The 26,612-nt window shown below is 41.1% G+C and overlaps 1 protein-coding gene across 3 annotated transcripts in view; it reads left to right on the top strand.

Moving 5' to 3' along the window:
- fam184ab (family with sequence similarity 184 member Ab) overlaps positions 1 to 26,612 on the top strand; it is a 126,343-nt gene that overhangs the window by 85,931 nt on the left and 13,800 nt on the right. For all 3 annotated transcript variants that reach the window (XM_040126120.1, XM_040126122.1, XM_040126121.1), the window contains exons 14-18: positions 960 to 1,172; positions 8,609 to 8,762; positions 10,554 to 10,681; positions 17,018 to 17,202; positions 21,027 to 21,173. In XM_040126120.1, the coding sequence (XP_039982054.1) occupies positions 960 to 1,172; positions 8,609 to 8,762; positions 10,554 to 10,681; positions 17,018 to 17,202; positions 21,027 to 21,173 (827 nt within the window). The remainder of the gene's footprint in view (positions 1 to 959; positions 1,173 to 8,608; positions 8,763 to 10,553; positions 10,682 to 17,017; positions 17,203 to 21,026; positions 21,174 to 26,612) is intronic.

Genomic DNA, 26,612 nt, shown 5'->3' with positions numbered 1-26,612 from the left:
TGTGTAAAACTATCCAACCATATAACACAGTGTGTGAGTCATGTCTTAGTCATAATGTAATTTCCAAATTTGGGACACAGCTATTGAGGCTATTTGTTGTGTGTTCTAATTCCATATATGACGTCTGCAAGCAGCTGCAGAAGCTGAAATATTTATCAATACTTAGTAACTTCCGGTTATTAAATTATTAAATAATGGTCCAGCTGGTCTCACCAGCAATCAAAGTTAAAGAATTCATTTCCACTTTGCTTCCTGTCACTTTGCTCCAAGAGATTTCAACTGTTGGTAAAGCAGACAAGGTTATCATCCCGGGGCAAGAGTAACTTTGCATCCCGCCAACAAGTGTTCCTTTTTCTGTGGGACATGTGGGATCTTTACACAACAAATGGTCGACCTTTTGGTATCACATCGTATTTTGCACAAATAAGGAATGTTTCCTCTTAAGATTCTTCATCACTTTGATAATTTAAAATTGCTTTACTGACATGACCACGGTTAAATACAATATTGCCCAAGCAGGTTATACAGGGATGTACTTGTTGATCTCTGCACTATCCCAAATAATCATCATCTTAAGTTGTCTAGACAGACTCATTTGGTGCATCATACTGCTTCCTCCCAATAATGTGTCCACTGCACTACAGCATTAGCCCGGGTTCATTTTTTTTCATTTTCTCTAGTGAAGTGCAAACACTTTATTTGCAAAAAGTGAAAAGCTCTTTTGCTGGAGGCTTCAAGAGTTACGAACATCTTAATATGTCAATATTTCAAGCCTAATTGATTGCCACCCCCTCTTTCAAAGATGCTGCTCCCTAGCGAAAGGCTACACTTCCATATACTTCGCACTCTTCCTACCTACTTTCTCTTTTACTACTACACTACTATTAGCATACAAAGTTGTAGACACAGTGGCTTGTATCCCCGAGTCCGACAGCAGTTATTCTGTCCGTTCCTCTTAGATCTCCTTGTTGAAGCAGAGTCTGGAGATGCAGCTGTCCCAGTCGCAGTCGTCACTGCAGCAGCTGCAGCACCAGTTCAGCCAGGAGAGGGAGCACCTGAGGATGCAGCTGGACGAGCTGCAGACGGAGCACCAGAGGCGGCAGCACCGTCTGCAGGAGGTCCACTGCTGTGCCATGCAGGACCTGGAGCACGCCAGGCAACGTGACCTGAAGGTAGGCGCTGGGGAGGGTGGAGCTGTTTCTGGCTGCATCCAGTAACAATGAGATCAGAAATCACTACATAGTTGATACAGCCTGACAGAAATACCGCGAACAAGATTGAGGAGTCAGATCGGTGGGACGTTGTGGTGCGTAGCTCAGACTCTCAGGCTAAATCAGCATCATAGACAGTGATTTGATGCAAGACAACTTATATTTATCAGAAAAACCGATTTAGTTCCCTGAGTGTAGAATATTTACCTTAATATATTATTTGGAAATGAATTTTCATATAGGATCATGGCTTAAGACATGTGACATCATTGCAATTAAGCAAATGGAAAACCTCCAGTTGCATTTTCATCACTCCGATTCCTCCGTTTGGTTCTTAAGCTTGTTAAGATACCCGTTCTTGGAAACGAAACAACGATTATTCTGTAATTACATGCAAACAATGTATACATTTTGAAAGAGCACATGGACAAAGAGCTTTAGCATTTCCGTCGTCTCCTCTGCCAATTAGAGAGGCTCCTCCGGAGAAGCCATCCGTGGCATTTTAATCCAATAGAGCCTTGTCAGAGTCGAGGTTTGACTGGCAGTGTGTCGCCACCATCATTACTCACTCTCACTGACAGCAGATGGCTTCTATATCAAGTAGGTATACTGACAGCTCTGTGTTTGCTCTTAATAAAGTCACAATATGCATGCACAAACACAACATACACACTCCTCGAGGTGCAACGATAAAGGTTCCTCAGGGCTAATCCTTGCATTTCACAGTCGAGGACGCCTTGGATCGGCTATACATCGCAATTCCGGATCCATTTTTCAACATGGACGCTGTATTTCTATTAATGCTTTAGGCAGAATGGAGGTCAGGAAACCGGGTCCTCATAATGTTTTTTTGGCAACTCAGAGTGTGTCTGTGTGTGTGAGGAGAAAGAGCATCACCTCTGCGTCGCACAGCTCTTATGAAATCGGCAGTCTTCATTATTTCCCTGTAAACTCCCGACTCCCGTAGCAAACATGCTCCTCCCTCTTATCCTCCTCTCCTCCTCCACTCGTTTCCTCTCTGATGCAAACACACACACACACACACGCACACAGTAGCTGGCGCACACTCGCTCCGCATAGCCACTAAACTGACCGGCTTTTTTCGCCACTGACTCAGAGTATTCTGTCTTCTGTCACAGTTTGAGTTTTTCAGCAGGGAAATAAAGCGTTAAGAGCTTTACGAAGCCTCTTTTATGGTGGCAGGGTGTTTATGTGTCTGTCAGCAGTGCAGGGAGAGAAAACTCAATTATCCAGAGTGGAGGCATTAGAGGGATGATTTGTGTATGTGTGCTTTGTGTGTACGGCTGGATGGGGGAGGTACATACAGATTCAATGGCGTTATCTGTTCACACTTCACAGACAGTCGTATCCAGGCAGTAATAAAGTTGGTACAAATCCCTGCCACACCCAAACTCACACACACACACACACACACACACACACACATTCACATAACCTAATTTAGCTCCTGGTGTTGCTGCCGCAAAAAGCTGCAAATAGAAACGGTGAGTGAGCAAGGAGACATTGACAGACTACCGCTTTGCTTATCATTTTTTGTCCTCCTTATCTTATTTCTCAGACTCTCGCTCACCTTCTTTTGCCTGCACACTAAGAGCGAGATTTTTTTTTTTTTACTTTTTGAGAAAAATGTGGATGTTAAAACAAATCAATGTACAAAATGTGCAGTCGTTCAACCACTTTGGTCCAGACTCCGACATCTTCCCAATCAGATAGATTGCCATTGAATTTAGAACAGATATTCATGGTCCCCAGATGAACCTGTACAGTAGACGGAAAAGAGCTAGCAAGGCTACTGAAAACCTAACAACTACTCTACTGAAGCCTTCGGTGGTCTTTGTCGACTGCAGGGCCCCTCGTCTTGCAGGTGGTAGCGTCTGTCGAGAGCCTCCCTGATTTTCACATCAGGCTCAGTCGCTAGCAAGGCTGCACGCTATTAGCTTTGTTGAATATGTAACACAGCTCTATGAGATAATAAAAGCTAAATATTAATGGGTCAGTACAGTAAGTCTACAACAGACCAACACTGTTGAAAATCTTGGGCGCTTCCTTTCAAGCCCCAACTTCGCTACCTTTTCTTTCTTCTTATGATCTGGGCCCATATATGGATCTAGGAATTTCACTTAAGACAGCTCCAAAGTACCGACTAGACAGTAAAAAAAGATCTCGGCCGAGTGTGAGCATTAAGACACATTTATCAAGTGACTTCCTCCTACTTACAGCAAAATGTAAAAGCCACTTTTAAGAGCCACTCTCAAGTGATCACGTGAATGATCGCATGTAGGCTCAGAGAAGGAATAACCAATCAGAAATATAGATTGATCCATTGATACATCTGTCACATTGTGCATTCTTTTAAAAGAATCTATGAAAATGAAAAAAAATAGAAAATCCTTACAGTTTGTTCAGTGGCATGTTACCCTGCAAGAGCATATGTCATTTTAATTTTTGGAAAAATTTTATGTCTGTGAAATCTTTAAAATATTGGGAATAGTGAACATGAAGAATTAGCAACAATCTAATATATTTATAATTTTATAATATATCAACAGGGATGAAATTATAAAAAAAAACTGTTCTGTTGATAGAGGATGTAATTCAGAGAAATAGAGAGAATTTATTACCACACAGACAATCAAGATGCTTAGACAGTGACTGTAAATCAAATCAGTGTCAGATTTATTATTATTATTGTTTGTTTGCACCCCTGATAGAAGCCAAAAAAAAAAGAAGTCACTCCAAAGTTATAGGCTTTTTCAGGTTTTTTATTCTTAAGTTTGTGAGAAGGAGTAAAAGTGAAGGATTTTTACTTTTATCTTTCCCTTCAGTCCAAAATTTTTACCTTTAACAGTTTCATAAATCCGGGCCCTGATCTGAATTTTAAAGCCGGCGCTAAATATATGACTAAAATTCCCTCTGTCGTATTTGGAAACTTGCCAGAGTGCAGATACTGAAAAGGTTGCATACTGTATTCCTTTAACGGGCTCAGCTACTGTAATGCTCTCTTTGAATAACCCGAACTTCATCATAATGCAGCGGCGGCTTGAGCGATGACTGAGACCAGAGAGGGAGACCAAGCTTCACCCGTTTTAAAGTCCCCGTTGTTGGCTGCAGGTTAGTTTAGGCACTAAGATTCTGCTCCTGGTTGCTACCTCGCTCGACAGCCTCGCAGCTGTACACACGCCAGACACACTTTTACGCTACATCCCTCCCAGACCCTTGAGCCCCTCCAGCACGGGTCTATAAATTGTCCTCACTGTTGGGATTAAGACGTGCGCCGAGGCAGCTGGATCGGCCTGCCAGAGAACCCGAAGGCCGTAGTTTGAGTTCACGCCTCTGTATGTTTCTCCTTCGCTCATCAGTATCACACCCTTTTACTTATTGGATTTGGATTCACCCACCAGCCGAGTAACAAATATTGACTGTCAAGTAATGGGATGAAAATTGAACAACCAGGCCTCCGCACACGAACAGCGCAGAGAAGGGAGAGAAGGAGGAGGAGGAGCTGAATGTAGCAACATTATAGTCAAATTGTAATTATAGGATTCCCTGCGATTAGGAGTAATTAATGTGCTCTGTTTAATTAAAGGAATCAGAGGTATGGTTTTTACTGACCCCGTGATTAAAGAAAGTGAGATTCAGCCGTGAAAATGAAAAGACCTCTCGGGTCAAAAACGGTGCGACGCTGCTATTGTAAAGCCACAGAGAACCGGCCTTTCAATAACGTTGGAGCTAAAGCAGCACAAGCAGAGTCCCACTTTGTTTTGAGCCTGGACCGTGGGACATTCAAGAGCAGCTGGTCGACCTGAGTAATCTTGGTGCAGAGTGCTAGCGTTATGAGTTCAGAAATGTAAGAGGGTGCCATGCCATGGAGGGCTTTGAATGCGATCAGGAGGATCTTAAACTGAATTCGGAAGCGTACAGGAAGCCAATTTAACTGGGCCAGACCGGGGGTAATATGTTCTTTCCGTGGAGTGCTTGTCAAATGCCTGGCTGCTGCCTTCTGAACCAACCGAAGCTGTGAAATTGCTGATTCGCTTAAACAGGAAAATAAGGAGTTAGAGTAATCCAGGCGAGAAGCGATAAAGACATTGATGATTTGCTCGACGTTGGTCTTGGGCAATGCTGATATCGTGATATTTTCATTTCTTCACAATATTGCTGAGTTTATCTATACATATGTATAAATGTGTATATGCTGCAACACTTGTTTTGCATTTGGGGCTTTTTAATTGGTTGCCGTGTCAAACGCTGAGAGTCTGAGACTGCTGTACGCCAACTCAGAGCAAGGTTCACTTGAATATTCAGGGCTCTTTTTGTTCCATGAATCATTTCCCCAGGGCATTGCATATTGGAGAATTAAAATGCCACAGATGTTGCTGTCAGCGCTCTATGAATATCATTTTACATGTTCCTTGTTGATGGGCTCTAGTTATAATTTGCAAAATGGCATCTCAATATTTTACTAACAAAGAAAAATGAGTGAACTCGTTTTTGAAATGACAGAACTGAGGGAGCTCAGTGTGAACTGCAATTTCCTTGTCTACGACGCTGAGCTTTTAGGGCTTTGTGAAACAAAACGAGATCCGAGATCTGTCGAATGTTCTAAGACTGCTGACGGAAATGGCAGCTGTGTTTTTCCCCACGATATTAAACATTTCTTCATTTAATAAATCATCTTGATAAGGCATGTATTACCTGTTACTATCCTACACTGAATGAAATGACATATTAGTAACTTATCTGTACATTATTTTTGACTCTTTCCTGAGGTAGTGGGAACAGTCAATTTACACGACACTAAACATCACCACGGTATATAAATTTGGAATATATCACAATTTTGAAAGTAAAGCATCAGACTGTTTTCGGTGATTCAGTGGTTTCCTTGGACCTGTGCCACTGTCACCTCAGACATCTCTGCAGCATCTCTGTTCAAAATATAGCACGCTGGGGAGAACTGCAGTGCCTGTCTCGCTGCAGTGCGTTCAAGACCTTTTAAACGCAGAATATGAAAATAACATTACTTTACTGCCAATTAAAGACGCGTCTTTCAACCAACTGCACCTAATTCCAGTCGGCAGTCACAAAAAGGGCTTTAGTGTAGATATGCAGAGAGAAACAAAAGTGTAACTAAAGTAAACAATTTACACTTGCACCAACAATGACAGCTACAAAACTTCATGTATTCATATGAGTTCTCTCTAAATAAAACAAAATTTCATCCCAGAGGAAAACTGAATCACTGTAATCAAATGATTAGCGTCTGTTTTATAAGACAGTAGGTCTAGAGGACTGCCATTACATTGGTAGTAAATGTCTTTTTTGGTCCTGATTTCTCTGCCAGCAACTCAGCTGACAGCCAAGTTTGTCAGATCGATGAGCTTAATAAACACGTGACGCAACCGACGTCGGCTGACTTGTTGATTAAGTTAACTGCAGCGGCAGTGGTGAATGTGTTTTGCCACAAAGTAAAACCACATTTCCTCCAAACTCGAACCCGCTGCTGCCCTCACAAACACTCAGGCACGGAGTCTGGATCCTCACACATCAACAACCGCGTTTGCTGCCAGAGCAAACGTTTGGCGGCCAGCACTGAAACGTTAGCAGTTCTGTACGCAGTGTGTGCTTGTGCGAGCCCGTGTGTGTGTGTGTGTGTGTGTGTGTGTGTGCGTAGAGCTGTGTTATGGCAGCCCTCCAGTCAGCATTGCTAATGCCTGATGCTATTACCAGGTATCTAAGTGTCAGTTTTCTTTACTGATATTCTAATATGTTGTTCTGGTTAAGTTGTTTGTTAAATTCTTGTCATGAAACCGATGCTGAGGTCAACAAGAGCTGGATGAAACACATTTTAATTAATCACTTAATTAAGAAAAAAACCATATGCAATGAACAAAATGGTGTAAAAACATGTTTTATTTTACTGGAAAATTAGTTTAGACTTTTTTTCTTCGACAATTAGATTTGTTAATGGACGTCTGTAATCACAGAAAACTTTTAGTTTCACCTTGGGTGAAGCCCGGACAGACTCTGACGTCTTTTTAGGAAGTTTTTAGTACTTGATCGTGGGAAGTGCACAATAGATTATCTGATTGACACCTGCCCATAATACAACGGATTATCATGTATTTTTCCTAATCCTTCCTCTTCTTGTTCTACTGCGCCAACACATTTGTTGAGAAAATTCCCCAAAATCTGTCGGGATAAATCTTATTTGTTTGCTCACTCAATATAATGTTGTTTGATTATTGATTAAAAAATGAATAACAAAAAAAAAATCTGTTTGTTCTTTGGAAATGAGCAATAAAACACAATGACAGTCATCACAATGTTCTCACTTTTCTACAGCCACCATGAATGAAAGGTTTCTAAGACTAATAAGTGAAACTATATTGAATATTAATATAAAAAAAAATTATATATATATATAATAAAAAAAAAAAAATCCAGTTAATTAAATATGAATGAAACTATAAAAGTCATCGTGTTCTCAAAATAAAAAAAAAAAAAATTACATTCAAGGTCGGTATGAACAGAAATCCATTGCAGTTTTCCATAAACTATTTAAAGAAATGTTTGAATAATCTTTCAAAAATGAAGGAGAATTGTGTATGTTTTACAATGCATTCTGAAATAGGACGTGACCTCAGCTCTATTTTCCTCAAAAACTGTACAGAAGAAATAGAGAAGACTTGTCGTTATTACAGTTAATACAATGCATTTTTTGTGCAGCTGACTTTTTTTTTTTTTTTTTTAACTCAAAACCTGGTGGTTCTGAGGAGGAACCCATTGAAATGATCAGGAAACCTCTGAAGGAAAAGTTTTCATGAGACTATGAGAGATTTGTCTGTGTTTTACAATCCGTTTGGACAAGGGAGGTGATCTCTATTTTTCACGGAACCTGTGTAGTAGAAATAAATAAATAATGATGATTTTTAATGGTTTCTTGGCTGATTTTTCAGTCCTACTTTAGTCCATGTTTAATGATTGGCCACTCTCTCCTTGAATCCTCATATATATGAGGATTCAAGGAGAGAGTGGCCCTACACAGGATTTAAAATATGGCTAAAATGAATCTCTCTCTTTCTTTCTCTGCCTCACTTCTCCATTTTCATTCTTAAATCCCTTTTCTCCTTGCCCCCCCCCCACACACTCCATTTCCCTCTCCCATGCTGCTCATTTTCTTCATCAACAAATTTTCCCGCCTCCTCTCTTTCTCTACCTTACTTTCTCCTCGATCCCCTCGCTCTCTCACTCTCTTTTTTTTTCCCTCCTTCCCCTGCCCTCTCTTTGTTCTGTTCGGTTGTCCTCTCTCACCCTCCCCCTGTTCCCCTACCTCCCGCCTATCCCTCTTCCTCCCCGTGTCATCCCTCCATCAGGAGCTGGAGGAGCGTCTCCGCCATCATCACCATGCAGAGCTGCAGTCTCTCAGAGAGGCTCACCGCCAGAGCATCGAGACGCTCAAACAGCAGTCAGAACAAGAGCTGCAAACGCTCCGCTTTGAACTGGAGGATGAGGGCAAAGCCATGCTGGGTAAGGTCTTAGGGTGTGTGTGTGTGTGTGTGTGTGTGCATAAGAAATATTCACCCTTCCATGACCTTTATGCACGTTTTGCACCGATATGGGGTTTTTGATCACAGTCCGCTCTGATTTTACAGAGAAGCCGAAGTCACACTGAAAGAAAATACTCTAAAACAAAACCCTTTTTATCCTTTAATATAGAAAAAGTGCAATATATGACTGTACTCAGATAATGGGTTCTTAAAGTAAAAATATAAGGTACAAATATCACAAAGCATTGACAACGTGAGGCAGCGTAATGCCTTGTCATGGTCACTACAGCAAACTATCAGTTGGTATAATGCTTTGTCCAGTAGTGTTTTTAGGCGGAAAAAAGGCGGCGCAACAACAGCTACTTAGAACAGATGCAAGACCAGAAATATTCACAATTTTACAATTTGGCATAACGTGCTATTTTCCCTTTTTCCACAGAGTTGAATTCAGGTGAGAATCTGTTCTCCTCAACTTGCTGTTATGCTGCTCAGCTCCCCTTTTGAATGACCCATGATCAGAAAACCCATGATGTCGAAGGGAACATGTTTTTGGAAATCTTTGCAAATGTGTTTAAGAACCGAAACCTGTCATTCAAATGTATTCAAAGCCGTAATTCAGTACTTTGTAGAAGCCCGTAGTCATCCATAACGGCGAGGTAAAAAACATGTTTCCACTTTGGCATTATGGGTTATTTAGTGCAGAATGACGGGGAAACAATGGCAACCACTTCACTGCAACACAGCAAAGTGGTTAAAACATTTTTGGATGGACATGGACATGGACATGGACATTTTTTACCGTGTCAGGGCCGGAGTGGAAGTCGCGTCCCTCAGAAATAATGGGAGTGGGCAGTTCTTTCTATAAGTGACTGCTGTCATTTAACATGTGGGTTTTATCGATACCATTCACATTCTTTCCACTTCAGCACAGCGCAGAACACAAGACGAGTGGATGTTGTTTGATTGGCCTGGCTTTAGACAGAAATAAACTACCATCCTCACCTCACAGATTGTAGTGTAACCGCTAGATATTTGACAGAGGAAATATGAAGAGGTGCAGTCCATGTTTTTTAGGGACATCAGCGGGGCTCTGAAGCTTAAGACGGACCAAAGCCTCTAGAACGGTGCTGGAAAACCTCAGTCTTACCCAACACGCGGGTACGGTGCTGTGATAAATGGTCTTCCATTAACCTTCACGTCTTGGTGCTGACACTGAAGGGCTGCTTCCATCTATCTTTCACTTCCCACATCCTGACATCTTTTTATTACCTTTTTATCCCACTCCCTCTCTTACTTTCGTGTACACACGCTACATGCGTGTACGTGCATTATGTGTTTTTCTAATCTGAGAACTGCAGGGGTCAGTCAGAAATCGTCTCAGCGTCCACAGCTACATTTCTTTTAATCTTACATTACATTCAAGTAGAAAGCTAATTACAGTGCATGTTCCCTCTCTGCGCTTCTCTCAACCATTAGACTGTTTGCAATAAAAGGTGTCACGTCCTCACTGGAGTGAGGATTAAAGGTCACTTGGGGAAAGGCAGCGGAGGGACTTCTCTTTACGTGCAAAGTTAAAAAGACTTTTTATTTATTTTGTAATAAAAGTGCCTTTGCAGCTAATGAACAATTTTTTTTTCCCTAAAGGCTGGAGGAAGCTTTCCACTGAATCCGAAACCTGCAGACAAGCCTTGTTTCCTCATGTGTAATATTCTCTGTACAAATGAAATATGACTTTTTCTGCCCTTTGCTTCCATTGCATTTTTCCCATCAGCCTCTCTGCGATCAGAGCTGAACCACATCCACGCATCGGCCATCGAGCACCTGAGACAAACCCACCAACAGGAGTCCGCTACAGCCAAAGTGGAGCTGGAGAAAACGCTGGAGAACAACCGGATACAGGTAGGACTTCATGAATATATGCTTTCCCAGCATTTGTGTATTTGAAGCTCTGACCCCAAATTGTCTCCTACACATCTCTGTGTCCTAAACTTGTTATTTATTGAGTATAATTCATAACTTTTACAGACTCTCCACCATCCTTACATTTGGCTCGACACAAATAGACGCTTATCCACTGCATGCAAACAAAACTGCTGTGGTGAATTACTTTCCTGTCCGGTGTTGAATCTGCAGCATCGACAAAATATCCCTTTCTTTAACACGGATAAGTCGTTAAAGTCAAGAAAATTAATGGAATTTAAAGAAAAATACCAAACCTTCACTGAATCCAGCTTCCAAAATGTGAAGAGTTTCTTTTTTCCCTCTCTTTCTAGGATTCTGAACTAAACATCTATTCTGTTTTCCCTTTTTTTTTCCCACAATAAAAAGTATCATCTTGCACTCCGGGAACATTTTTCACCACTTTATAGACTAACGATGGTTGGATTACTCAGAAAAAAAAAAAAAAAACAGATAAGTGTTTTGCTCCAACATTTTTCCCATGTCACACAGCAACAGCTATTTTTAATGTTTAGATTTTGTTTTTGTTTCTTTGTTTGGTGTTGTTTTTGTCTTACTGGCTGTCTAACAGAAATTAGATTGGGATGGAGACAATCTTAGATGATTTAGCCAGCATGCCTCCGCAAACTCACACACACACACTAACACACACACACACACACACACACGTGCACACACACACACTCACACACACACATCACCCGGCAGGCTACCGTCTTATCATCTCTTGTAAATCGTCCTAATTACCCCAAACACCATGGGTTCCTCTCTCATCACCTTGTGACACAGATGTTCTCACAGAGGTTCACAGCTGGTTGTCTTTAATGCCCCCCTACACACACACACACACACTTCACCACCAGTCCCTCTCATCTTTAGTTGCCGAGGCGACAGGGAGTCAACAAAGGCTAATAGTCGAGCGTTATGGTCTGGACTGCCTGTCCGTCATTCTGCAAGCCTGTAGCAAACGCAGCAAAAATTAGCCTCAGACGTCAGTCGTCTCCTTTAGTGTCCTGCAGTCCACAAGCTTCTTTTGGACCCACAAGTAGATTCACACTGAGTCACAGGTCCTTATTTAGTCAGATTCTGTTTTAGTCAACAACATAAAAAGATATTAGTCTTTCATTAGTGTTGAACAGTCTACACTGTATGTGATGAGATGCAAATAATCCTCACATACTCTCTACCTGGGACTAAATCATAGTGAAATAACATTATTCCCCGTGTTGGTGAGTGCTCCGGACACTCCATCGAGGACCCCTGGGTTTTCCTCCAGACCCGCTGTTAACATTCAAAGTAGGCAGCAGTTTGTTAGTTGCAACCTTGTGTCTCAAAACATGATATAAATGCTTTATGAGACATGATATGTATGATATTTCAAGCTTTTGGCACATTTCACAACGAAAATCAGGAGGTCTGGTGGTTCGACACACAACAAAAGGTTGTGTGTGGGAACATTGCAGTTACGTTGTGTGTCTCAGGCAGGATAGGTCACCATTTAGTAGCCCCAATTTGGAAGTTCTGTCCTTTCACCGTCTGCTATTATGAGTTCTGTTTGTCTCCCTTTGTGCTTTGAAATAATCGAGCAGATTTCATGGCACAAACTTTAACCCGCCAAGTGAATTTCCGTCTGGGATAATAAAGTTAAACTTTTAAAATATAGTATAAAAAAGGTTTAATGTTAAAATGCTGCGTGTAGAATTTGTAGAGACAAAGACATGGAGAGTTTGTGTTTACATTCATTGTTTGTTTACTATGCCGGAGCCTGGATGGCACATTAACTGAAACTTCCTGAGCTGAGTCATCGGAGTGGAAGAGCTCAGCAGCAGACAGTCTTCGCGCTGTGTTAAACAATGTTTTTATACCTCTGCTTACTTAACAGACAGGGAGGAGGGGACTGATGAAGCACAGGGTTCTGTTCGGCTGTGTGCGTATGTGTGCCTGAGTACACATTGTTATCTGTCTCCGTGGAGATACTTAACGTGATCGATCTAATAGAGTTGTCTGATGAGTTACCTCATCATCAATATCTGCTGACATCCCACGTCTGTTCTGTTGCTTTTTTTCATTATATTGTTCTATATCTGATTAAGTAATTTTCTGCAATTTTTTGCAGGCAAAATGATTGAGAAATAGATTAATCAATACTGACGATAAACATGTGTTGCAGCCCAAATGATTACATGGGTTTTGGAGGTCTGATGGTAGCCCAGAAAGCAAGCAAGTAAAGTGAAGTGAAGGAAAAAAGCACCAACAATGAAAGGAGAAAGAAAATACATAATAAAAACCAATAAAGAAAGAAAATAATGATAAAGAAACCGTCATTTAGAAACTGGAACATTAGCCCTTTCCATTTAGACCAAAGATAAAAATCATATTTTTTAATGATAACCCTAACTGAAATCATGTCTCACATTCATGGCAGGTTTATAAACAGGCAGTGCAGTATCGATCAATTACTCGTATATTCAAACTGGATGGATGACACTGACCCACCAATATCCATCATCCCTTTATAAAATCAATGGAAATCACACCTTAATTCAGGCTAGAGATTTACCCAGTTAATGCCATTGCTTGATAAATATTTGAATACCTTATTTATTTTTCAGAAACTTAAAAATGAGAACAGAGAGGGACTGGCAGAAGAGCAAAAACAATGGTGTGAATTTTCACCATTTATTTATTTTAGCTAAGCTGTTTGGAGTGGAGGAGAAAGTGAAATCACAAAGAGAGATGGTGAAAGAGGGAATAGTCGGGGACAATAAAAAGTGATGGCAGAGCAACAGCGACAAGCTGAGAAAAGAAATAAACCTCAGGGCCCCAAACCAGCCCACAGCCAACACCATTCATCTTAGTGTGAACATCCAGCAGGGTTTGGATGTTGAAAAAGGCCCTAATAATAAAATACATACTTTTCACATTGTCCTGAATTCCCCGAAATGAACCAATTTAGGTAACTTTTCATTCTTTTTTTTGGCAGCTTTTTCTCCCTTTCTTGTTAAATTGTTTTTGTGCCTCCTCTCCTCCTAGAATGAAGCCAGAAGTTTGTCAAGATGGAGGGTAAAATGAGTAAATGAGTCATTAAAGATTAATCTGCCATGTCCCCGTTGTGCTTAATTGTGCTGCCAGGTTTATGGACAGCAAAATCAGCCAATTACATTAAATTACGATGGTGAGGGACAATTAGATGGAGACAGATAGTGAGATGGTGGTTTTTGAATACGAGGCTATTATACATGATTATGGCTTCTGGACATGTGAACACAGCCCTTGGCACAAATTGTTATAGTCGCAAGTTGAATGAGATTTTTGCAGACTGGGAAATCATTAGCGGACAATAACTTGGAGTTCAGTGACCTTCTACTGTGAATCCCCAGATTACGCCTTTGCCTTTCTTTCCCTCTTCATTCAAGTCTCTAATCATAACGATCAATTTGGTAAACGAGGCCCACTCCGCCTCCCATCATCCTTTGTTTTAGCACTGAACTTGGCGAGTTTTGCATGGTAATGGCTTACAGGTCCAAATGGCAATAGCCTGACGAAAATAATTGTAAACACAAAGTCGAACAAGCTGCACATTCACGCTGTCAATCTCCCGCTCTGCCACATCCCAAAGTTGTTCTATTGGATTCAGACCTGGTGACTGGGGAGGCCACATTGAACTCATTGTCATGTTCATGAAACCAGATTGAGACGACTTTTGCTTTGTGACTTGGTGCATTATCCTGCTGGAAGTAGCCATTAGAAGATGGGAAACTGTGGCCATAAAGCGAAGCACATGGTCAGCAACAACACTCGGACAGGCTGTGGCAATCAAATGATGACTTATTGGTATTAAGGGGTCCAAAGTGTTCCAAGTAAACTATTCCCGTTACATAACACCTCCACCACCATTCTGGACTGTTGACACAAGGCAGGTTGGGTCCATGGATTCATGCTGTTGATGCCAGATTCTGACCCTACCATCTGCTGCCTCAGCAGAAATCCAGATTCATCAGACCAGGCTACGTTTCTCCAGTCTTCAGCGGTCCAGTTTTTGGTGAGCCTGTGTCCACTGCAGCCTCCCACTTCTTGTTTGGCTGACAGGAGTGGAAACTGACGTGGTCTTCTGCTGTTGTAGCCCATCAGCCTCAAGGTTCGAGGTGTTGTGCATTCTGAGATGCTTTTCTGTTCACCACAGTTGTAAAGAGTGGTTATCTGAGTTACTGCAGCTTGTTCTGTCAGCTCCAACCAGTCTGGCCATTCTCCTCTGACCTCTGTCATCAACAAGTCGTTTCCATCCACAGACCTGCTGCTCACTGGATGTTTTTTGGTTTTTGGCACCAGTCTGAGTAAAAACTCTAGACACTGTTGTGTGTATGAAAATCCCAGGAGATCAGCAGTTTCAGAAACACTCAAACAGGCCCGTCTGGCACCAACAATCGTCCCACGGTCAAAGTCACTGAGATCACGTTTTTCCCCATTCGGATGTTGGATGTGAACATTAACTGAAGCTCCTTTTCATGCTCTGTGTATTGCAGACCTTACCGAGATGCATTCTGCATGCCCGTACACCTGCATTAACATGAGTTTTTCCCTATTCAGACAACATATCCAATAGAGATCGCATTTTAATGACAGGTGTAAATGGGGTACCAACCCCTAGCATGAGTCAAGCTCCCAAAACGTGCGATCCGGCATTTCCCTTAATGCGACTGCAGCATATTTCGTTACACCCTCCCTGCCTGATAAACGCCCACTTCTTTTAAACTCCACACTTAAGTTTGAAACTCCTTCCAGGGCCACAGAAAAGATCATACAAATGTTTTCCCAGGCTGAGTAGTACTCCTTTTGACGAGTAAACCCGCCTCCATGTGTAAAATTGGTCGACAAAAACCCCTCATGTTATGCTAAGTTTTAGAAGCTGTGAGTCACTTCATTTAAGTGACGTTCCAATAATGGACTCATTGTAAAACTCAGCAGGCTGTGTCATGTCTTTGTGTGAGTTTAATTGAACCTAATCTTTGTTCACTCTCACCCAGATGAGAAAATCACTTGTTCTTTTTCTCACTTTCAAATCACGTCTTATATAAGACAGATCTTGTGTCACTTTGGAGCTGAGAAGAAAAAGGCCGCTCTGCAGGAGGCCATGAGTAATTTGGAGAGATGATCATTGTTTACGTGAAGCTGAATGAGTGATTCAGACAAGCTTTTGAACGATCTGCATTCTTGTACAGTCCTGATGACAGAAATTCTATTTTTGTCATACTTGTGAATTAATCCGATCTTTAAAAAAATAAAGGGTTGACATGAGCTGGTGCTTCGGAGGGCACAATTTAAGCAGGTGGCTTTGCATTGGCCAGGAGAATGGCAATCCTTTTCCAAACTAAAGGTCTAAGAGATGCCATAGCGCATGTGTTTTGTTTTGTTATGTTTTATTGAAACATTTTAAGTGGCGCTCAAGTAACAAAGTTGAGTACAACACATACTGTAATTCACCAACAGGTACCATACAGTGCATTTACGGCACGGAGTGACAGCGAGAATGTACACATGGGTATTTGAGATGACAGTTCACTGTTGTATAACGGGTGATAATGAATATTACCATTTATTGTGAGTTCATTCATTAGCATTCATTGGTAGTTTACCAGTGTGACTACGACTCACTTGTTGTATATTAATTACTTCTTTCTGTTAATTATGGGCCCAGTTTGTGTCGTTGAAGAAACATCAGATTCTTGAATAGACTCGCATTACAAAACTCCCCAATAACTCCACCTTTGAAACTTCCACATTTTAGGTCAAGTTAATTTGTTATATTCCATAATACAAAATGAGACAATGGCCAAGGTCAGACAATTACACTAAACTGGCAGCTTATTTATGTACTATACATCTAGCTACACCCAGTGTGATCCAAGCATAATTAAAATCTTGAAGCTTGACGCTTGTCATATCCAAATTTTTTGAAACTCTATCTGAAAAGTGTTAATTCAACTCTATTGTCCTGAATCGAATTGAATTTTGTCCACCCACATTTACATAAATATAGCATTTCGCTTAAAATGTATACAGTATGTTTGCCAGAAAAACAATGGTAGTTTTACATCATTAATATGGGTAAAGGTTTAAAGGTCTTCTAAATGGCCAGAGAACTAAAAGACCCACAAAGTTAGGGAGAGATTTTTATTAAACCATGACGTTGTTCGATGGACAAACTAACACTACGGGACATCAGCTCGTCAAAATGCAAAAATGAATACTGCAGAGTTTTTTCAAACCTCTTCCCAGGAGCGTGAGTTGCTGGGCCGGATCACTGAGCTGCAGGAGGAGGTGTCCCGGAGGAAGAACCACATCGCTCAGCTGGACCACCAGATCCACACACTCAACGAGAATATCAGCACTCTGACTAAAGAGCTGGAGCTCAAGGGCAAGGAGGTGCTCAAGATCCGCAGCGAAGCCAACCAGCAGATAAGGTACGAGTCAGCGCTCAGAGTTGAACTGAAAGGATCGCCACACAGCACAAAACAATACGATACTAAATCGAAAATCTTGCTGATTTTTACATTCATACTGTAAAGTGGTCTCTGTGATGGACAAATTCTGTGTCAAGACAGATAGTAATACACGTCTTTGGTTTTATATTTGTTGAAGTTGCAGTTGAAAGCATTGATTGATGTGAATAAGCCCACCAGTTCGGCGCATTCATCTTCTACATCATGTATAATAGAAAAGAGGCTTCTGACTCACTTCATAGCATTTCAAAGGGCAGAAGTTGCCAAACTACATCATCCTTTTTATCTATGTCTGATACGAGATCTTTCCTCTGAATTTGACTCTTTTCTGTGTGTCAAGTTTTGTTTCTGTCTGAAACAGGATAAGCATACACCAGTGAGTCTCTTTGGTTGGTTCTTCTAGTTCCTCGTTTTTTATTCTTTTTGGCTCCATTTCGGGCAGCGAGTACTCACGCTGTGGTGGTGTTTTTATGTTTTGGCTCCACCTTTGGTGCTCATCACGACCCTCAGTTCAGTTACCAGTCACTTTGGCCTGTATGATGGCTGGTCCTGGCGATAAAGTTGATTTTGAGAAACCAGGAATTTATCCCAGAAGAAAAATGTTTGGGAAATACTTTGCTTTCTTTCTTAGAGTAAGATGAGACGATGGACACTCGTCTCTCATGACTGTGCGTTAAGTAGAGAGGAGATTAGCTCATCTTAGCATAAAGACTGGAAACGGGGGAAAAAGGCAAACTTTGCTGTTTGTGAAGCTCAAATAATCCGTCCATGCTCAGACAGGACACCAGGCAAATTTTAAAGTTGGCGTGGTTGCCTACACGGTCAAGGGAAACGCGTTTAGTCACAAATTCACCCCCAGGGTGGTTTGAATGACGCAAAGACAAAATGGGTCAGCTTTAGCAAAAAAATGTACGCTTATCCTACAGCTTAATGAATCTGCTTCTTGACCTAGGTCCTGGTAAGTTGTTAGCTGGCTTAGAGCTTATGTCTGTACAGTCGGTACATTGGCTGTTTGGGGTGAATCAACACAGAGAGAACAAATGGTCCAGTGATCTAAGTTAACCCTCTCCAGGCTCGAGCTCCACTCTTAACATACATGATATGTGAGTTGTTTTGATCTTCTCATATAACTCTTGGGGGGGAAAAAAAGGACTAATAGCGAATCGTTTAATCTTTTCAACTCACTTTGATTTTTAAAAAAAGAAAGAAAATGATTGTATTTCCCAAAACGAATTGACAGTGCTTGGAAGCAACATTACAGGCTTAGTTTGAGATTCTGAAAAATACACATATTCACTTTCCTGCTGAGAGTTAGATAAGAAGATTGACGCCACTCTCGTACCTGTATGTTGAATATAAGGCTACAGCTATTGGACTGTTAGCTTAGCACAAAGACTGGAAATAGGGATAAACAGCTAGCCTGGCTCTGTCCAGAGGTAACAAAATCTGCCAGACGACACCTTCAAAGCTCACTAATGGACACATTATATCTCGTTTGTTAGCAAATAAGCATATTTCCATTCCTTTAAATACAACATTAACAACACATTATCGCTGACATTTCAAACCCCCCCCCCCATAAGGCAAATGTACTAAAGCTCACACTCAACCCTTTCTGCTCCCCGATGGCCCCTGTCATAAGTGCATGTCGCTGAGCTTGATTTCACTGATTTTATCAGGGTGACGATAGTTTCTGCAATCCCGCTCTGCTCCAGTCCTGATGAAAATAGACCGAGATGAAAGAGAAAGTGAAAGAAAAGCCCAAACGAGGCAAATCAGTCTCTCTCTCTCTCTCTGTCTCACACACATACTGTCTTCTTCTCCCTCTGTCTTTCGGCCTGTGTCGGGAGCTCATTGATTAGAAAATGTGAAGGTTATTTAGGGTAAAAGCAGAGTGGAATCTATAATCCTGTTATTCCCTGTGGCATGTTATGAATTTTTTAAAGTGCTGTATAGCTAATGTGGTCCAGCTACTCATTAGAATCAATCTGTAACCATCGATATGTGTGCGCGCGCGTGTGTGTTTGAAGGTTTTTCTGCATGTGTGCATGTTTGATGGTTGCTCCCATGCTGCTTTATTCTCTAACATGTATTCATGTGCTGCTCGCCTTTATGTATATGGCGTCCTCTCTCTCTCTCTCTCTCTCTGCTGGCAGGCTCATGCGCAGCATTTCTCCTTCTGTTACGCAACTCCCCGTCTGAATCCTGGTCACAGGGATAAAAATAGGCTGATAAATAAATAAAGAGGAAGCAGAGAGAGATAAGATGTGCGCCCCTCGGGGGGAGTTGGCCCAGTCAGAGTGAGAGGCAGACAGACATCCATGTTTCTCCTCCATCCTCCGTCCTCCTTCTCATCCCTTTTATCAGCCTTTTTCTCATGCTCATCCTTCATCTTTTATCCCCAATTTCCATCATTTTCCTCTTCATTTAGCTCATTTCGTCCCAAAGCAAAACCTTCTGCATTAGTACATGGAATATATTTCATGATATCAATAGTTTATTACACCATCTACACAATTCTGTGTATATGTTTTATATTTTGTATACATCAAATATACATGCATGTCACATTTTGCACGCAAGTCATATCACATTTATGTTTTGGTGCATTTTCATATTGTCTCCTTTTATTCTGCTGCATTCTGCTCAAACATATAACTGCCATTTCTGACATATTTACATTCATTGTATGTTGTCCTGCAATTACGTTCTTGGAATTCATTCCGCCTCCCTTTTTCTAATCTCACCAACACTTCCTCCTTGGGGCAATCCATTATATTCGCTTCTCCTGCGAGAGACAGACAGAGAAGGAGAGTCTGCGGGTCCTGATTAAGGCTTTAAGTGGAAATGTCACCCATTTAAAAGACTAATAAATTGTACGTGAGTTACTCCTGAGCCACAATATGCAGCAAAATTTTTAAAGAAGCACGTGAAATACGATGCATTACTATACAGTAAACTATCTTACTGTATATTCTAACATAGTTAAAATTATGTGCACCTTGACCAGCTGCCATATTAAAATTTTACTTACACATGGATGCGTCAGTAATTATAATCCAGTCATAAAATATATAATAATTCATAAGTGAAAGTGGTCATTCTGCTGCGAAATTAGTACTTTAACTTTTGATACTTAGTAACTGATGATACTTCTGTCCTTTTTCTTAAATAAATATCTAAAGCAAGATTCATTTGCTATGGAGTATTTTTACATTGTTGAAATGCTACTTTTAAGTAAGCAAAGGAATTGAATGACTACTTATTCCAACACCGCAAAATGTTAATGTTGTTTTTTTTTTTTATATCATGGCACCTCCGTATATTATCGCTCTTATACCATGGCCACTTATCACAGGACAAAAGAGAAACTGTGTTCAAATTATTACCCATTTTTTAACGTTCGTTTGTAGCCAGGTTAACTTGTGGTTAGGTCTGTCTCACCAGTGAGAGTAAACTGCTAATGTAGCATGAAGTAGAAGTAATGTTGCTGTGGTTATCTGCTCTTTAACACACATTGCACACGCCGTACGCGGCTAAGCTGTGTGTTGGTCTCTGCTTTCCTTGGTCTTGTGTGATTGTAAACTTCTGGAAGAGTCACCTTGTCCTCTGGGAAACTGGAACTGTTACTTTCAAAACGGTCTGTCGAGAAAATAATAAATAATAAATAAATGTTAAAAAAATAAATAAAAAATAATTAATTGGTAATGAAAATGCTGGCCTAACTTAAACCCAGGTTTGTACTTTTCTCTCAGAAACTCAACTGTCTCTTCTTCTCTCCTCAGGGTTCATGAACAGGAGTTGACGAAGAGGCACGAGAGGGAGCTTGCCGAGCTGAACGCCGTCCACAGCAGAGAGACGCAGAACATGCTGTCAGACTTCAACAAAGCCCAGGAAGTGCTCAAAGACAAGATCTCCGCCCTTCAGATACTGTATGTACCCACTGTTAATACACTGTGCGCTTGTGTTGTGTCTTCAAACGGTTGTGCCACCGGAAAAGGTCCATGGCACAGCGGAATAAAATTGATCTGATTCTCAGCTCATGATGAGCAGTGAGCACGGGTCAACGTACTCGTCCTTGATAATGTAATCGTGTGTTGTCAGGTGCCAAGTGGAAGCAGAAAACAAGACACATTTTCTCTGCGGAGAACGACAGGCAAGGCAATCACACCTGCCCGAACACTCCTGGTCTCTCTTTTCTCCTTTACAGATTTAACTCTCTGTCCACATCTTCTACACTTGTTCATATCCTCTACTTTAATGCAGTGCATGATCAAATATGGGAACAGTGTGCTTTTTCCTGTTCGTCCCCACAATGACCTACGCAATCACTGCATCATAGACAATTAGGGCATTTCTGAACGCACTTTCAGTTGTTAGTCATAAAGGAGAAGGCACATCCATCCAGACTATTTTTATTTTCATATGCGTCAGGTGAATTGAAATATAAATAGGAGGGGGCTGTGATGAATTCTTTTCTTCTCAGATAATCATATTGTTTGTGTCATACGTCATAAACAACTGCACCAAGCACGACGGTGCATGAAGAAACCGCATCACCATGAAAGGCAGCGCCAAGAGATTTACTGCAGTCTGAGGCCCGTGCAGCCTCAGACTGTACCTCAGCCACATTCTACCGGATATAATGTATTCAGTTTTCAAAACAAAGCAAAACACAAAACTTAAAGAAAAAATTAAAATAGTACTCCATCAAATCCAAGATTAAAAGAAAACACAAATGCCAGTGTCCAGACTTGTCTGACAAGTAGCTGTCAGTAACTGATTCCAACTTGATGAAGGTTTACAATCCCAGGTTTCATCCCCTAGATTTATGTTCCCCTCTGCATCTACGCAGTCCTGATGTGCATCAACGTGGCTGCAAACTGAAACTGAACCCTCGGGAAACAATGCTTTTTAAGCATCAGGCATCAAATAAAAACATCCCTTACTCCCAAAAGCTGCTCCAAGTCCAATTCTGGCTATTGCCTGGGCTGTAGCCAGAACTTTAGAAATGCTGAGCTCATAAATCCAAATACCTCCTGTGCCACCCGGTAAGTGTAGAAGTAAGTTCCTCTTCAGGTCATCAAAACCCCAAAACTCTCAGACACTTTAATGAGGACATAACCTCTGTGTTGGCACAGCCATGGATATTGTTGAATAATGGCTTGAGCCAGCTCCATTGTTGATTGGACTGGTTATTGTACCTCTTTAGCTTCACTGCCTTAACTGTGGCATGATACTCAAGCCTCCTTTTCCTAAATCCAATTTATGTTAAAATAAGAATTGTGTCCATGAATAGTGTACACATGCCAGGGTTTATTTGTTATTCAAATTTTCCTATATAGGCTCTTGTCAGTGGTTCCCAACTAAGAATTGAAAAACCAGTGGGCTCCACGATCAGACTGAACCATAACTCCACTACTACTAATTCCAACAAAAAATGTCAGGACATATGAGTGTCATAAAATATTAAATTCAACTTAATGGTAATGGCAGACACCCTGAATGAAATCAGGATTTCAAAAAGTCACATTTGTTTTACAGTAAAACACAGATTAGAAGGACAGTGATGGAGGATCATAGCATTGGAAACCCAAGGTTCAGTCACGTTGGGTGCTTGGACTCCTGTAGCCTTAAAACATTCATATCAGAGACATCATCAAATGCAAGTCACGCCCCGCTAGATGTACAGTGTGCAGTAAGATCAGTCTACAAGCCAAATGTCTTTGATGACACACTCTGAGGACAATGAAGAGAGGTCAAGTTGGGTGGTGGCCGAAGGAGACACTGAAAGAGATGAGTGGGGACAGAGAGTACAGGTGAAGACGGACAGAAATACAGAGGAAAAGGTGGATGCAGCAGGAAAAAAGAAAGAAGTGAGTTGAAAGGTGATTTTTTTTTTTTTTTTTGCTGCTGAGCGGTGGGCGATTAGGGAAAAGCATTAGGGAAATGGACAAACCAAGCCGCAAGCGAGAGAGAGAGAGAGAGAGATACAACAGATAAAAACAGTGGGATAAAATGAGAAAAGCCATATGAAAAAGTCTGTGCAGCACATGCTGTGATGTGTGTGTGAGAGTCGGGAGCCATGCGGCAAGCTAGCGTCCTCCTCAGAGCTGACCTCCTTTCAGTCCGACGCCGCTGAGAGCAAAGCACCACCTGCTGGACTGCAGAGGGCCTACATTCAAAGACAGCATATTATTGGACATAATTTCATCTACAAATAAAATTCCATGCTTAAACATTATGTTACATAGAGTATCACACAAGATCTATAATTAAACAAGGTCACTCTCCACTCATTGTGTTGTCCTTTTATTGGACAACACAATGAGTGGAGAGTGGACACAATCTATTTACAAAAGGAGACATTTTGCTAAAGTGTTCCCATATTTTCTGTTTTAGGATGCAGGACCTCTTCTCACTGTGTCCAAGGTCTTTTCTCGATTATTTGCACAAGTAGAGAAAAAAAAGTCCACTTCCTAGCTTTCAGTTCTTTAAAACTTTCAATCATATCTCATGGTCCACACCAACTCTTGCAGTTCGGTAAGCTTAGTGGCCGTTATAGTATAATTCATAGCACTTTTAGGGTTTTCCATCCGTGTGGAGATAAAGTAAAGTTAATTTCCAAATTACTGTAACACTTTTATAGAATGATTTTAATCTAGCTGAGCGAGCGTGTGACAGGCACTCACCTAAACCTCAAAATGAGTGCATGTAAGGAAGTGATTAAGAGCCCCTTTATAAATGTCTTGGTGGTACAAGTGAAACCATTACAGAGTACATTTTTTTAAATAATAAATAAATGTATAAAAATCCATCAATTCTTCTTCTAAGTACTTTCTCATTCTCATTCAGGTTTGTCAGTCAGCTCTGTCTTGACCCAAGAGTCTAAACTTTGAAAAAAAGCATGAAAGCGTCTGCACCCAGTATACGAATGACAAAAGTAAAGTAGAAAGTAAAGTACAGTGAAATAAGTTTACAGAATTAACATGAAGTCAAACAGTCTACTTTCTGTGTTATTTTGATCAGTTTTCTGGCATAAATGTACTTTTATGGTAAGCAGTTTTTATTTTCTGGCAGTTTCTTCACTGTACCCACTAAAGAAGCATTTCGGGCTTAACCACCTGTCTCTTTCCGCCTAATTAATCACCTCGGGAGTGACAGCCTCGTCCCGTCCCCAACCCAAATCCCTCTCCCTGGACGGCCACTGGGGATGCCTCACCGTTTAAGCTTCAGGAAAGTTCAGATATTTTGTCCTGTGTCTGGGCCTTATTGGTTGGTCCTCTGGGAGGGACAAAGCTCGTCTGAGGGTTACGGTTTGTTTTTTCTTTTTTTCTTTTTTCTTTTTTGGGTTTCGGTTGTCATGACAACTAGAGTTGCAATTTGTAGTCACATCCGTAGTCACATCAGCAATGGTCCAGCTTGTAAGAGTCTGTTAAAATAATACGTCTGGACACCTGAAACGTAATTACAGTCAACACCTAAAGAACAGTCGTCAAATCAGTGCATAAATTATATTAAGCTGCAGGTAACCATAGCAATAATGCTCTTCCCTCCCACTACATTTCAGTTAAATCTCACCAGTGAAACATCTGCAAGATTTAAACACTCTCTGGACGCCAAGCAGGAACCCTGAAACAGGGACACCTATTTCTCCTCAAGCAGAGCAGATGGCACAGCCCTCAAGCCTAAATTCGTCATGACAAAGGAAGTGCAGAAACTTCTGGCATGGGGGTTGAAAATTTATGAAACCGAACATCCCTCTGCCTTTGGTTTGTGGGAATCTCATGAGGATAAAATACGGCGCCACCGCACAAATCACACAGCCCTCAGACAGATGTAGCTGTCTCTGGCAGGTGTAGATAACACTATGCTGCTTTTATAGTCTTTATGCAGACGGTCTTGTTCAGGCTGTTTTTGTTACGGTATGTACAGTATCAAAGACGCTTAATGTGAGATTTTGCAACGTTCTTTCTTTTTTATTCTAGTCTTCTTCTTTTTGTCTTTCGTTTTCTTTGATAATTATCCCCTTAATGGGTTGTGCGTGATCATGCACAATGAGTTTTCTAAAACTAATGACATGACAAGGAAAAGGGTACAGTTCCCCATCCCTTATCGCTCGTTGTTTATTTTATTTTTACACCTAAGAGTGCGTTATCACACTTATGAGACAGGGGAGAGTGTATCTATATTAGGGCAGAAACTATTTTGATCATTAATACATTATTTTGAGTCATTTTTTTAAAAATTCCCAAACATTTCTGAATTTAGCATCTTCAGTTTAAATATTTGCTGGTTTCCTTTGTCTTCTACAATTATCATAGGGTTTTGGACTGTTATCTGGACAAAACAAGACATGTGAAGACGTCACCTTGGGCTCTGGGAAACTGTGATGAGCATTTTTTACTATTTTCTCAAATTTTATAGACAAAACAATTCATCAGTTACTTGAGAAAATAACTAGCAGATTAATCGATAATGAAAATAATCGTTAGTGGTATGATTTTCGTTGGTAGTCACGTTAAGTAATGGTTAGGTTTTCGTAATCAGCATTTTGTTTGTTTGTTTTTTTAAACAGAAACGCTCCTAGTGCAACATCAGCTTCAAAGTCTGATTTTCCGGACCGGACCAGTAAATAATTTCTATTATATTATGAAGTCAACTCGCTGTATTCAACCCTGTCATGTTCTTCCATTTTAAACTGGATGAGATTAAAGTAGGCGGACAGCAATAGCCTGCAGCAACACCAACCCCTGAGAGTCCCTTCACTCTTGGGGTCAGCGTTCTTTGAGGGGATAGTTTTGCTTGCAAAAAGCGGGAGTTATTTTTTGTCATAAATACAAATAACATGTCTTACGGTGACTTTGCTAATGCCGCCAGTTGCTGCAGCAGCAGCTGTGAGATGAAATGACGCCACCAGAAGATTGTGAAGATAACAGAAGCACTAACCCAACACTTCCTCTTGACCATCGGTCGCTGTCAGTTCTTTACCCGAATGAGATTCCAGTCCAACTATGAGACTCAAAATCCTCATCTGATCACGGACACCACCTTCACCAAAGACAGACTTCCTCCAGAAAAACCACATCTACACCTTGTTGCAGCTTTACTAGTGACATTTGGAGCAGCAGTGTCTGTGCAGTATCTCTTATCGGCTTAACCATGCAGTGGATAGATGTGGATGCCTGCAGGTGGTGGTGAAGAAAATGGGTCTGATGGCTTCAGTACAAGCTGAGCTACAGCAGGTACATTTGTCCAACCCCTGGAAAAAAAAGGCTGTCCATGTGATCCGGACCACACCAAAAAATATGCTAAATGCCAGGGGTGAAACTGGGCTCCCTTGCCTTTCATGTGTCACTGACACTCCAGAG

Source organism: Xiphias gladius, chromosome 4, assembly GCF_016859285.1.
Source record: "Xiphias gladius isolate SHS-SW01 ecotype Sanya breed wild chromosome 4, ASM1685928v1, whole genome shotgun sequence".
Lineage (NCBI taxonomy): Eukaryota > Metazoa > Chordata > Actinopteri > Istiophoriformes > Xiphiidae > Xiphias > Xiphias gladius.
This window is presented reverse-complemented; position numbering and strand designations above follow the sequence as displayed.